Below are 15,158 nucleotides of genomic sequence, written 5' to 3' on the forward strand. Positions count from 1 at the left end.
ACTTCAGACCGCTCTCTGATGAAAACGGGCCATAGGGGTGCAAATTGAATTGCACTCTTGTGATCCATAGGAGAAGTACAGCCAAACGAGCTTTGGCTGTACTTCTCCTTAAATCAACATTGGTCATTAACCTTCCCTCAGCCTCCTCCCCCAATCCAGCCGGCTAAATTTTTAATTTAAGATGCAATCAAAAATGGTGTCAGTAGAACAATAGGCAGTGTTAGATTTTTTTTATTTTTTACAATTTCATTTTTTATATTTTTTAAATCATTTTAAAAAATACATTTTTTAAAGTGCTTCTGGGGAAAGGGTAAGGGGTTATGGGGCAGTGGGTGGTGTCAGTAGGGCAGTGGACAGTGTCATTTTTATGTATTTTTTTTTTACAATTGAATTTTTTTTCATAATGATTTTTTTTTTGGGGGGGGGGGGGGGGCTTAGGACTGTGGGCTGGATGGGGGGTGGGGAGGTGTCAGTCGTTTTTTATTTTATATTTTTTTACCCAATTTTATTATCACTTTGTTTACAATTTATGTAATATTTATTCCATTTTTTTATCAGCCCAATTAGTGGGCTTTGGTGAGATATCAGGTGTGTAAACAGACCCCTGACATCTCCCCTTTGAGACCTAGAAAGGGACTGAGGACACAAATTCCCCAGTCCCTTTCTCAGCAGCTTCAGCATTGAAAATTAATGGACAGGAGACAGAGGCTCCTGTACATTCATAAACTGAAGCAGAGTAACACACATTTTACTCTGCTCAGTTATCAAAGGACATAGGAGCAATCACTTACTGTGTCCAATTCAGAAAAGGAAGAAGCCTGTAAATGTCATATTTACTGGCCCCTTCCTCTGCTCTCCATCCTAAAACATACCACACAGCAGCCGACGGGAGAGGGGAGGAGGGAAGCTGGCTGCAGGGGGGAAAAGTGGGATACGGAGGAGGACACAGGGGTCTAGAGAACACTGGGGCTGAAGGAGGATGAGGACATGGCGGACATTGGGGGGCTGATCGGAAAGTTGAGGGAAAGTTGCAAGCACTGATTTCCCTGTGTGACATTTTAGGTGACAGCCGCAGTGCCGCACTGATCATCCCTGGCTGTCAAGGGACAAACTTACATGTATGCAGGGTGGGTCACATTGCCCCCCCCCCTTTGGGGGCCCATGTGCAGTGAATACCCTGCACACATGGATGATACGAAGCCGCTGACAGAGAAGGGAGGTGAAGGGCTTTTGCCGGGTGCAGGAGTGCACTCAGCACATCTTATGCCCAGTACACACGACACACCAAAGTCCGACCACCAAGAACGTAGAACAATACGACGGGACTAGAAAACGGAAGTTCAAGAGCCAGTAGCCAATAACTTCCCTCTTGTACTTGCTTCCAGAAGAACAGAACAGCATACAGACGAGCGGTTTTCCAGATAGGAATTGGTTCCGTCGGAAAAATATAGAACATGTTCTCTTTCTAGGTCCGTCAGAATTTTCGACGTAAAAAGTCTGATGGGGCATACACACGGTCCGAATATATGATGAAAAGCTCCCGTCTGACTTTTTCTGTGGGAAATTACAGGTACAGCAGCGCCGGCTAGTGTGTATAGTAACACACAAATGTGAAGCACACTGCTGGCACTTTACCTGTGCCCTCCTCCCTCCAGCAAATTGTACCGCCAAGGGCATACCGGCCCTGCTTGTATGAATTACCCAAGACCCCAAGACACAAATGGCAGAAATTAGAAATTGCTACTCAGTCATTGAAGGACAGATAAAACAAAAAATAAATATAATCTAAGCTCCTTCTCTACGATATAGCTTCACATAGATAAAATGTATTCAGCTGTACTCTTGTATACCCTTTTACCATCGTTGGAGCAGGACTCCTTTATTGAGGCATTTTTGGACAGATGAAGGCATCCCATCACTCTGATATGTTTTTATTAGATTTTGAGTGAGACATATACAAAATTCAATACATAAAAAGTGTTAGAGAAGCTCATTATGGCTTCACAGTGTGGTAATCATCATAAATAGACAAATGTGAACTGATATTAGGTTCCTTCAGAAATAGTCCATCAACAATCCTACTTCTTTTTTCCTTTCTTTGTACTTTTCTTTTTCCCCTTTCCTTTACCAGTGTCTTCCTCTGCACCAGGTATTGCTTTGCTTTTCTTCTTCCCAAGGGGAGTCTTGGAGTACCAGCTCTGTAACAGAGAAAGGCCATTAGAAAATGCTGCACTGGACCTTCAGATAAGCCATAGTAGGGAAACAGGAAATGTAATAATCAGTCTGCACAGCCTGTCACATTATCAACACACATTATGTTTAGTAGACTACTATGGAAAATTAATCAATACACTGTTTTCCTACCTCTAATGTACATGATGATTAGAGAAGTATAATCAGGGGTGTAAATTTAAAGGGCTTTTAACCATCTTAATACCTTACCCACTTGTCATTTTAATAATAGTCATAGATGAGCAGGTCTCACACAATGTCAGTGGGCAGGAAGAGATATGCCCAACCTCATTGGAGTCTCACACCACTGGGTCTCACCCAGTTTTTTACCCAATGTGGCCATGGATGCAGAGTACAAAACAAATGGCCCTTCTGCCAGTCAGCAAAGAACCTTTTTAAAACCTGATAACATATAACAAAACCAGGGTTCTTATTCTACCTGTGATTTTATTCTACCTTATGAGATTGGCTAATACTGGCCCCTAAAGGAAAATTACTACCCTTTGTACACTCGTTATCAGGACATTACATCAGTTCTCCTTAAGGGTACAGTAACAGAAAATAGGATCAATCATATTCAGGGCAGCTGTACTGAGCAATACAAAGCGCGTTGATGCAGTAAACTCATACAGAAAGGTTTGCTCCTTTTTTCACAACAGAAAATCAGCATTCAGTCTAGCAGAAAATCTACATGTTACTTTGGATGAAAAGTTTAGAGGGTCTTGTTGCCATTTTGTGGTTTACCTCTACAAGCTCTGTCACTGGTAATGTTCCCATTGCCTGCAAATACGGAGCTAGCTAGGGTCACTTAAAGAGGAACTGCAGTCTGCTCACACAATTTCTAATAAAAACATATTTGCCATTGTGAGGCCGCGTACACACGCGGGGACTGTTCGCTCAACTTTGTCCGTCAAACAGTTTCAGCGGACAGTCCGCTCAAAATTAGCATGGACGGACTTGCCCACACACGACGAACGAACAGTCCGCTGAAACCGTGCGCGATGACGTGAACGGCACGTACGACGGGACTAGAAAACGACGTCCTATACACTGCAATGCAAACTTCGGCGTGTAAATCCTTTCTGAGCATGCGCGGAACTTAGTTTGACGAACAAGCCTACACACGAGGGGACTGTTCGCTGAAACAAAGTTTCAGCGGACAGTTTTTCGGAATTTCCGAAAAACTTTGTTCAGCAGACTGTCCGCTGAAAGCCCACACACGAGCGGACTGTCCGCCGAAACACTGTTCAGCGGACAAAGTTGAGCGAACAGTCCCCGCGTGTGTATGCGGCCTGAAGCTTCACTCCAACCACTTTGCATATTATTTTATATATACTGTGATTCTGTACTTGCCAAATATGCTGCAGAAATCTCTCTCCATTGAGTCTAGCTGCAAGCATTTTAACTGTGGGCAGCTGAAGCTGCTGCCTGTTCACTTCCTGGATTTACACAGACACACAGAGGCACACCTCTAGGTCTGCAGCCCTGCTGCTCTCATTGGCCCCTTGCTGGCAAACTCTCACAAGAGTTAGAGAGCTGTGCATGATGTCATAAGCCTAGGCTTTTTTTCCAGACAAGAAACAGGAAGTGGGCTGTATAAGGTATTTACTGGCAGAAAAAAAATGTTTTACTATCCAAAGTTAAAACAACAAGGGCAGAAGATTTAACAGATGGAAAGATGAAAAAGTGACTGAAGGTCCACTTTAATGTGAACACTACAACTGCTTTACTGCTTTAACCAAATGGACAGTGGTATCACATATTGTTAACTGTAAATATACTGTATACCCTGTGTACTGTTGGGTACAAGTGGATGAGGATCACTGATAAAGTAAAAGGTGCAAAACACACAGAAGCACACTCATGGAAAAAGGTGGAGAAATGCGGTTGTCCATGACAACTGTAATCTGCATTAGAAAAGTGACAACTGGAACCTGATTGGTTGCTATGAGCAACAAAAGTCACTTAATTTTTTGCAATTTTGATAACAATGTCTGTCTTTCTTATCTGATCCTGTAATTCTAAGGAATTATCATAGAAGTCATGTTCAGAATAGTCACCACACAGGCATTCCATGATCCGCACCTTGAAAGCTTCCTCCTCTTCCTTGTACACTGGCTCTTGTCGAGATAAGGAACCCATAAACTCTGATGCTGCCAAAGACTTGTGAGAAAGCTGCCTTATCCTTCTCTCATTAAGCACTGTATCTACTGCCTGTACCATGTGGCCAGGGGTGAATCCATCTGTGATCTTTGCTAGGGCACTGAAGTTTAGAGACATTGCACTGTCTACTCGTAGAGAGATCAACTGCTTCCATAACACTGGAAGAAAAACATCACAGATACAGAATTAGGAAAAAGCTGTCACAATTAAAAATAACATGTCTAAGTTCCTAGGACCAGAAAGGAGCACAAAGGCTCAGATTGCCCTAGCAAGCACAGGTCCTGATGGATAGCTCCCTTATAATACAGAAGTGAAAGTCTTCATAAAACTAGAGCTAGTAGAAACATTTATTTTTCTGGCATATAGCAAACGATATGCAGATCAGTGCTCAAGTGTTTTACATATTACTGGTTGTTTTTTGGTGGATTTTTTTTTTAGTCATTATTTTGACACTTACATTACACTTACATTACACCATCAACTGTCACAAAACCTACATTTAGGGGTATATTATTAAAAAAGTGACATAGGGAACTATAGGGAAGGGGATTTAGAGGGATACTCCAAGAAATAGAACTATTCACATCAGAGGACATCTAACTGGTCTCTTGGTTAAGCTCTGGTGAAGTCCCTTGCTGAAAGCCGAAAGCAGACTTGTCCTTGGCAGTAGCAAAAAAACAGTTTCAGGACTGAGCGAAGTTCTTTGTTCTCTTGTCTCAACCCTTTAGCTGACTATATAGCACACTAGAAGGAGTTAAAGCGGTAGTAAACCCGCTGAAGTTTTTTTTTTCTTCCTGACCTGCAAAGGAAAAGGCATAATGAGCTAGTATGCACCGCATACTAGCTCATTATGAAATACTTACCTTAGAACGGGGCCCCGACATCTGGCCCGATCCACGGCGAGGGAGCAGACATGTTCCCTCTGTGTTTCTTCCGGGTATCGCGGCTCCGGCGCTGTGAGTGACTGGAGCCGCGATATTGTCACTCCCGCGCATGTGCACGGGAGATTTCTTTCCGGCAGGGTCCGGCGTCTGCCGGACTTTCAGCCGAGAATCTCCTGTGCACATGCGCCGCTGCAGTCAGCGGCGCATTGCGAGGGGAATATCTCCTAAACCTGTACGATATTTTTTTTACCTACAGGTAAGCCTTATTATAGAAATAAAAGTAAAAAAATTGACTATACAACCACTTTAAGAGCACAAGTCTATAGCTCCTTTATGTTGTTTGTACTCACAAAATGTCCAGGGACAGCTGGTAGCCTCCTTCCAATTTTTAAGCGACACTCTATACCTGTGATGCCAGACCATCTCTTCAATAGACAGCCCCTTCAGCTAGCTCTGTGGAACCAGGGTCACTCTTTCTAACTTCAGGCCCTCAGGTCGCCAATATGGCAGCAGGTGCCTGGGAGAGGCAGTGTGCCCCCTCCCAGACTGGAACTCTCCTCTTCAGGAAAGACCTAATGCTCATTGCATCCAAAGAAAAAAAAATACCCTCTCCCAGCATCCTTCAGGGCCACCCTCCCTGGGATTGGCTAGAGTGGTATTAATATTCATGCTGTGTTCTACATAGCATCCACCTATTCATCTATAAGCTTCCTAGGTTGCTTGGATACAGAGGAGGCCAGAGGCAGACCCAACCAGCAGCTGAGCACACTAACCAGGTTACACTAATTAATTACACCTCTCTGTTAAGCAGAGAGCTAAGTAAATTTCCTTAGCAATTCTTCTGTTAAGCAGGAGAACAGAAAACAATATCACACTAATCCTAACACCTACATCATAATTTATGAAAAGTACTAAACATAAAGTCAATTTTATCCAGTTACATATTACAAAAAAGATAAACATCTGCTATGTAATAACTTATCAGAGTACCCCCACAGCAATTGTCAGGCTGAGAGTGGGTTTGTCAACATTATAAGTTGATCAGGCTATATGGTACTGTATAGTGCTGTTGTCCTTACATGTATTAGGTACAACATACTGCAGGGGGCTTGTAATCAAATAACCAGGCTAAAGGAGTTCATCTACATTATCTAAATAGTATTTTTGTAATCAACATAAAAATACTTTTCTTGCAGTTCACCGCGAGACACAAGTACTGGACACTGGCAACCAACAAAACTATAGACCAGCCCAGGATAACCTTTCCTTCTATCATTCCTCTTCCTTTGCTGCAATGAAGTACAGAGACCATAATCGGAAACACAGGGGGGTGGGACCTGTGTCTGAATGGACTTCAAGAAGGATTCTACAGTGAGTACAAAAATCCCATTTTTTTCTTGTCTATGGAGGAACGTAGGAAGTCTCGACAGACCACATCTTTCTGGGTCAGTCTGGAGCAATAAGCATCAATGGAATTCTCTCCATTTTGATCCTTAGAAGCAGAAGAGGGAGAAGATTTTGGAGAGAAAATGCATATTTTAGGGTGTACTGATGCCACAGAGCTACCAGAGAATCCACTGCCGATAGAGGATCTCTGAACCTAGAGACAAACCTGTCCAATTTGTTTTAGAACCTCGGGCCCAGGAGGCCCACATCCAGACTCTCCCACCTGTAACACAGGTCCAGGCAATGTTGGCTGAGAAAGCCTGCCTGCCAATTGTCAATACCTGAGTTTTACACATCAGAAATATCAGGAATGTGAAGCTCTGCCTGGGACATGATCCAATCTAATTCTGTCACAGTGGGACTTCTGGTTTCCCTCAGAGAGCTAATGTACGCCAACGCGGCAGTGTTATCTGACTGAATCCAGATTAGATGTCCTTCAAGCATGATGGTGCCAACACTGCATTGACAAACAAATCGCCCATAATTTCAGGATGTTTTTTGGGAGACAAAACGCAGACAATGAACAAGTCCACTGCACTGACAGAGTGCCCAGGACTCCTTCACAGCCCAACAGGCTGGCATATTTTGTGGGGATCTTTGAGAAAATGGGAAGGAAGGACATTTCTGATTCCAAAGCCAGATGCCTAAGCTCCCAGGTCAGGAACAACCTGATCCTCAGTGCCAAATGAATCAGTCTGTACAGGGGCTGGAATTACTTATTCCACAATGACAGAATTTTGCATTGTAGAGGTCTGGAATTAAACTGTACAAATGGCACCTCCGCAACGGAAGCAACCATCAGGCCCATGACTCTCATGCAAAAATAGAGATTTGGATGATCCCTGAATTGGAGAGCTCAAATCTGAGACCAGAGTGTCTGAAATTTCTTCTGTGGAATAAATGTTCTGTCCTGATATTTGGCCAGTTTTAGACCCCGATACTCCAAATGATGAGTTGGTTGCAGCACTGATGTCGGAAGCTTCAAGATCCACCAAAGCAGCTGTAATGTCTAGACAGTTAAAGCCACATTGTCTGAGAGTCCATATCAATTTTTTACTCAATAGGAGGTCATCTAAGTATCCCACAATGCTGTGTGAGAGAAGTGGGGCTAATGCTGGGGATAGCACCTTGGTGAACACCCGAGATGTGGATGAGAAGCCAAAAGGCATGGTTACAAACTTGTAGTGTAGAGCACCACAGTAAAAATGTAGGAAATGCTGATGCTCTGGAAAAATATTGACATAGGTATGTATCCCTGATGTTAAAAAACAGTCAAATCTTTGGGGTCCAATATGGGGCAGATGCTCCCTTTGGGTTTGGGAAAAATAAACAGGTAAACAGTTTGGAGTAAAATCTTTGAAACTGCTCTGTCAAATAAATTGGGAAATTACACCTTGGTCCAAAAGACCCAGGGTCAATGGAGATCTGCTGATCTGTGCGCTGACACAGGAAGGTTGGGATGAGAAATCAAGGAGGGGGCAAGGAACAAAACTTCAGTTTATAACCCTGGGATACCACCTCCTGCACAAATGTAACTGAGATGTAAGTTGTCCAAGTGTCATCAAAGGTTAACAAACATCCTCCTCTTCTGGAAAGTGGAAGCATACCTTCATGGTGAAGATTTGGCAGACTCTGAGCCCTAGACCTTGGAGGTGGACTAGGGGCCAAGCTTGGGGGGGGGGGGGGGGGGTGTGGAGAGGCATTTCTTGAGGTGGAGGACAGGAAAAGTGGAGAAAAGAATTGACAATTCTTAAAGAACAAGTTCCCAGCTGGGAGACACAGGGAGGCTAGCCTCTAGGAGGCACTACTGCGCATGCATGGCTAGGAGAGGGTAGACTTGTGGTGCTGGATGTCAACAAACACAGGAGGCCATGGGCATTAGATCTCAGTAAGTATGCATCTGTTAAGGAGGGGATGAGATCTGTTAGGTCAGGGGAAGGGACAAAAAATAGATGCTTCTTGAATGTGGATGACAGAATCTAGCACTTTAATCAAAGTGTCACATGGGTTCACATGTGTACTGACAGGAGACAAGTTTAAAGCTACAGCCATATGCCCTGTGCATTTTAAAATCAAGGGATCAACCACAGCATTTTAAGGGATTTTGACCAGTCATCCATGGTTTGGGACAATAAAGTCACAGCCAAGGTGTGGTGAAAAATAGGGATTGTCAGAAATAACATATTTCTTAAGAGGACTTTCAACTGAAACAATTCCTTGGGTTCTTACAGAAAGGTGCATTTTCCACAGTTGCTTTGTTAAGGCATGTTACTGCCTTGGGGGATGCTTAGGGGAAGGGTGTTTTTAATATCCAGTGGGTGCAAAGGGCATTGTAAAAGTCGTTGCAATTTTGGGGGCTCTAAAGGACCCAAGACTGGAAACAGCACTAATGGAAACAAGAGGCTGATTTTTAAGTTACTGAGTGGTGTGCATCCTCAGGGAAAAACATATTAGACAAAAATTAGAGCAACTGAGGAGCAGTCTCAGCGGCGCATGGCTCAGGTCGTGGGCAAATCAGATATAGAATCTGAGGGAGAAAGTGCAGGAGAAAGTGCAGAAGTGTGCCTGTGGCCTTTTCGGTCACAGTAAGCAAATAAGTGATTTGAACCATAAAGTCTTGCATGACTGTGGTAAAAACCTCAGCATAAAGTGCATAGGAACCTGTCACATCTCACAGAGGTAAAGAGGAATCTGATGACAGGATAGCATCTAGGAGCAAAGGGCAAAAGGATTCCAGGCTGCAGAGGTCTATACCCTCTGGAGGTGTGCTGCAAGCAGCCTCTAGGTTATTAGCAGAGTGTGAGCTGAGGGCATCTGTTACAGCTGGACCATCGCCCCTGTGTCTAAAGTCAGACATGTTGTGATCATGGGTTGGTAAGGCAAGGTAAGGCTGGTGAGAGGCAAGGGTTCAAGTACTCATGAAACCCAGACAGCTTTTTGATTATACAGCCCCTGCGAGGGCGCCCAAGAAGCAGATTCTATTTCTTATTTACTTAAATTTCCAATAAACATATTGAAACAGAAACCCAGACAGCTGGCAGCAGGTGAGGGTTGGATGGCTGGAGGTGACTGAAGACACTGTAGGTGGGCACCAGGAACAGAGAGAAGTTCTATGGGCTTTCTGCAAGCAGAAGGTGCTTCCTCGATGCTGTATGGCAATTAAAGAAAGCACAGAGAGCACGTACCACACTCCATTCAGCACTTCCGGAGCTTGACCCAACTACTGACAGGGCAAATACTGAGCCAATGCAAATGTCTCTGGACCTGAAAAGCACTCCACAGCTAACCTTTACCAGAACAGAACCTGGAAAGTGCCCTACATGCAACCTAGTGCCTGACGGTCACTTCTATCTCAAGGCTATTCTCACACTGTCCAGTGCAGTGGGGTCCAGGCATGGCACTCCAAATGCCAAGCTGAGGGCAGACACATCAGATAGCTGTAATGGGAGAGACAATCTATAGCAGTGATGTAAAGAAGAGTCTTGATTTAAGAAGAAAAACGGTGACGGCAAAAATAGGTTAGTTTTCCACACAGCACTACTTAAGAGGAGACATCCATTCCCCTAGGGCACTAGCATAAAACCGAGGGATACCGGTAGTACAATGGGGTTATCATGGGTTAGCCTACAGTATTTTTGTTTGCCAGGATCCAGTCCTCATGTGGGTGGCAACATAATCAGAATATGAAAGATTTATTGTGTCCCTCAATGGACAAGATATAAAGTAGTGCATATATTGTGTATCAGGGTTGTGTGAATTACAAAACTGCCTGATCAGATTCACAGATTTTTTGCAAATAAAATATTGACATAGGTAATTCAACTCTCTATTTGGCTGGATATTAATTTGCATATAACAGCCATAAAGGAGGAACCAACATATTTATTCTGGATTTTAAAAATCCATTCTTACTGAGCCATAAAGTAAAAAAGAGAAAAATTAACGAATTCAACTTCTCACCCAGACGTGCGGCATAATCAGGCCTAGGTACCAATACAATCTTCTTATATATTTTACAGAAAGGTTTCACTTCAGCATCAAATGGCCTCTGACTAGTACCCACAACTACAATCCGATCCTCTTCTTTTATAGATTTCAGAAATTTTGGAAGGTCCTTTTTCAATCGTTTGGGATCTAACTGTAACAACAAATACAAAGAACGGTGGGGTTAAGACATTTATGTAAAGTTTGAATTGTGGGTTCAATCGTTTCCTTAGATAGAACTGAAAGACACTCCATTAACCTCCCTTGAATTTTCCAAGTCTTTACAATACTGTGGTTATATTATAATATGAATGTTAAACCACCAGGGGGCAGCAAGTCAATGAAGCAGAACTAACATGTCATTGCTATAAATCTACTTCACAAAAATAAATACAAAGGAAAATCAACTGATTTTGGCTAATTTATTTGCTGAAAACGAATTCTGAATTAGCGTTTGAAGAATGCAGTGTGACGGGTAAAAGCAAAAGCAGAAACTGACTGGATCCCAAAACCACCAACCAATCAAGCAGCAAATCACAAACCATAGCAATATTAAAGGTGACATATTTAACACTGTGCATCCTGCATGGAAAATTGTACACTACTCCAGGTATTCAGTTATAGACTAGCCATAGACCTGGATGGTGGAATGGACACTACTTTATTGGATGACATATATGTAGGAATGCAATTACCTGCTTTTCTGTCTTAGGAACTTTCTTGTAAAAAGTCTTCTCAGCATCATCAATCCATATGACTGATGGCTGCAGCTGACGGGCCACCTGTAGTTAGGAAACCCATTATTAATATGATATTCCACATACGGCAGGTTGTTATGAGCAAAATATAAAGAAAATTCCCTCTTTCTGGTTTTCGTTAATTCTTATAAATACACAGCCAAAAAAAAAAAAAAAAAAAAGTGTAAACAGTATATTCTGATTGTACATACTGTAGTCTTTCTCCTGTATTGAGTGTTATTCTTACTGTGTTATAATGTTAGCTGCTGTGAATTCTTTGTTATACACAGGAAAGTGTAGTGTATATTGTGGTACTATGTAAATAAACACACATCATACATCAATGCATGTTGAGCTTCCCAGCATGCTATGTATTAAAATCACCACTAGATGATGTTCTTCCATCATTGCTATAGTGAAGTACATGTGTTTCATCTCCAGCACTTCACAATGGGAATGAACTGCATTCCAGAGCAACCCCAATATCACGCTGTTTATAATGCTATATTGTATGTGGTACACAGAGATATTCAATACAAAAAGACATATGTTAATATAAAACTGAATTCTTGGTTCCTTCCTAGAATTATTTTAAAGACTAATTCCATGTTTATGATTTCATCTGTTAAAGATATTTACATTTTTTTAACTAAAGATAGGGGCCAAGCATGTCCCAAATTTTACTTCTGACTCTTCCTAAATGTTAAATTGCCTACAGAAAGTTTACTCTGCCCAGCAATTTTTTTGTTTTTGTTTTTTTACAGTGAATAGGTTTTTATTTAAGAGTATTAAAAATTAACAATGACACAGTACATGGACATTAGATATATGCATAAGGTCACAAAAATCAGAAGCAACAGATCGAGTATAGCTGGTATTAAAGCGGAGTTCCACCCAAAAATGGAACTTCCGCTTTTTGGAATCCCCCCCCCCCCCCACAGTGTCACATTTGGCACCTTTTAGAGGGGAGGGAGGAGCAGATACCTGTCTAATATTGATAGCCGAGTCACCAGCAGGTATCTACGCCACTTCCGGCGCCTTCTCCGCCCCCCCCCCCCCCCCCCCCAGCTGTCTTCTGGGAGACACACAGGTCCCAGAAGACTGCAGGGACCAGTAAGATTGTGCAGCGCAAGGCTTCACTTCCTGATTCCCTTAAAGCGGGAGTAAACCCAGTTTAAAAAAACACTTACATTCCCGGCATGCCGGAAATGCTAACTTTCACATTGGTTGTGCTCTCAACCAAACTTTCAAACCATCCAATGGCTGGTTTCATAACTGATCACATGTGCAGCATTATGGCAGTTGAAGACTCATTAGAGGCCAAGATGGTGGCTTCCTTGACTGAAAACGATAGAAGGGTTTACTTCCACTTTAACGATGATGGCGGCGCCTCCACCGAAGAGCCGAGGGACGGGTTGGCTTTGGGTGCCGACATCGCGGGCGCCCTGGACAGGTAAGTGCCCTTATTTTAAAAGTCAGCAGCTGCAGTATTTGTAACTGCTGATTTAAAAAAAATAATAATTAGGCGGAACTCAGTTTAAGTGTCCCAAGTACAGTACATTCATAACCAAATTGAGAAGTATGACAGTCGCATCAAACATGCTACCCTGGGGTAAGGTGGGAGGCGGGAGAAGAAGCATGTTATAGAGTCAGCATTTCAAGCATTGCCAAAGGTATAATGTAGGACACAGTAGTATCGCCTAGGACTTCCCAGTGAACCCTAGGGCTCCGGACCATTTGCGTACATTTTATGGGACATTTTCTACTCTCGTATGTCAGTTTATACAATCGTAGGACAGAGGTAATGGTGGCCACCCACATATGATGTGTAGAAGGGGTGGGTTGCTTCCACTTGAGGAGAATCTCTAGCATAGTATAGAGCAGGGATATGCAATTAGCGGACCTCCAGCTGTTACAAAACTACAAGTTCCATGAAGCATAGCAAGACTTTGACAGCCACAAGCATGACATCCAGAGGCAGAGGCATGATAGGACTTGCTGGAGGTCCGCTAATTGCATATATCTGGTATAGAGCATAGAATGAAAACAGTTTCTCATGCCGGGCAATGCCATGGCAGGATCTAAACTGAGAGATCAGTCACCAAAGGACCCAAGAACATCCCTGCCCAGCAATTTACAGTAAAGGCCCGTACACACGGTCGGACTTTTTGACAACAAACATGCAAATTAGCTGTTTTGGAGCAACATCCGACTGTGTGTACGCTCCATCGGACAAACTTTTTCTGTTTTCATCGGACTTTTGTTGGCTCTGCGAACGGACAAACTTTTTGACAACAGAAGTCCGATGGAGCAAAGTCCGACCGTGTGTATGCAAAAGCATCGGACTTTTGTACAAGGTACAAACACGCATGCTCAGAACCATTGCAAACGATCAGACTACAATACAGAAGTTGACCAAAGGTGGCGCTGGAGTCATTGAACGTCCTCTTTTGAAGCGGCGTCAGTACGTTGTGACGTCATTACGTTCGTGTTTGTTGTCAAAAAGTCCGACCGTGTGTATGCAATACAAACTTGTGGACAACACACTTTGTACAAAAGTCCACGGAAAAGTTTGTACAAGTCCGACCGTGTGTATGGGGCTTTAGAATGGGGGAAGCAGAAAATCTGTATTGGCCAGGCTTCCCTAGAAGCATATCTAATTGGTTCTGCCTGGTCAATCACTGCTGTTTTTATCCTGCAAGAAGTTGGCAAGGGAACGTATTTTAAATGGTTCCCGTCAGCTCTTAATAGACACAAGTACCTACAACTAAAGAATAAATGCATCAGTGCTTAGGTGTCATAGTGGAAGTCTTCCGCTGTAGTCATAAAGTAACATTAGTAATCCACTTCAATCACTGATTCGCCTCAGGTACGCAGCCCTCGTCAGACTGGGGGCATCTCTATAGTGAACAATGAAAAATAAAAAAAGGGGATGCAAAATTTTGTGCATTACCTTTTTTCTTTGAAAAACAAATTTTAATACATTTTTAAATTCACATACAGCTGTAGCCCACGCAACGGGTCACATTTTGTGCATTACCGGTACCTTTAAAAAGATTTATTAAACATAAATAAAATAGCTCAAAACTTACTTACAATAGGCAAAGGGCAACATAGGATGCAGAGAGGAAAGCAGGGTGCGAGTGCTCTGTTTGGTCTGAACCTCTCTCCCTAACAGTGAGACAAGCTGATGCATCTCGAGGGCCAGACCCTCTTTCTTGAAGCTCTGAGAAAGAGGGTCTCACCCTTGAAATGTGTCAGCTTGTCTTGTCTGTGAGTGAATGAAGTCCAAGCTACACGAACCACTCACGTTCTGTTTTCCTTTGCCATTGTGAGGTTTCTGTACCTTTTGTTGCCTTTTGTGAGTATATTTTTGGCTGTTTTTTTTTCATTTTTTATTTAGTAAATCCTTTTAAAAGGCACTGCACAAGGTTTTGCACCATCTTTTCTGTTCTTTTTTATTGTACACCCGCACCTACATTTACACCTTGTGAATGCTCATTTTTGTACTGGGCTCTGTCAGTATAAAGATTGTTCAATGGCCTGATGCATGACTGCTCACCATCTAATGTCTGTATGCTGATTTACATTTGCCTTGTGTCTTGAATGGCAGTCTACTGGTTTTGCAGTGGCATGCTCCCACGTGCCTTTATACAACCATTGGAAGTGTTCACATTCTTGGTTAGTACACAGCACATCTAATCCATAATCA

At 42.8% G+C, this 15,158-nt stretch overlaps 1 protein-coding gene across 1 annotated transcript in view; it reads right to left on the bottom strand.

Annotated features, from left to right (window-relative positions):
- Window positions 1–1,915: 1,915 nt before the first annotated feature.
- DRC11 (dynein regulatory complex subunit 11) overlaps window positions 1,916–15,158 on the bottom strand; it is a 312,672-nt gene continuing 299,429 nt past the window's right edge. Inside the window, exons 17-20 of the mRNA XM_077448238.1 lie at window positions 11,405–11,491; window positions 10,686–10,863; window positions 4,318–4,553; window positions 1,916–2,198 (exon numbers count right to left, since the gene is read on the bottom strand). Of these exons, the coding sequence (XP_077304364.1) occupies window positions 2,079–2,198; window positions 4,318–4,553; window positions 10,686–10,863; window positions 11,405–11,491 (621 nt within the window). The 3' untranslated portion in view covers window positions 1,916–2,078. The remainder of the gene's footprint in view (window positions 2,199–4,317; window positions 4,554–10,685; window positions 10,864–11,404; window positions 11,492–15,158) is intronic.

The sequence above is a fragment of the Lithobates pipiens genome, unplaced genomic scaffold (assembly GCF_037356315.1).
Source record: "Lithobates pipiens isolate NorthernLeopardFrog02 unplaced genomic scaffold, aLitPip1_a1.2 Scaffold_22, whole genome shotgun sequence".
NCBI classification, from domain to species: domain Eukaryota; kingdom Metazoa; phylum Chordata; class Amphibia; order Anura; family Ranidae; genus Lithobates; species Lithobates pipiens.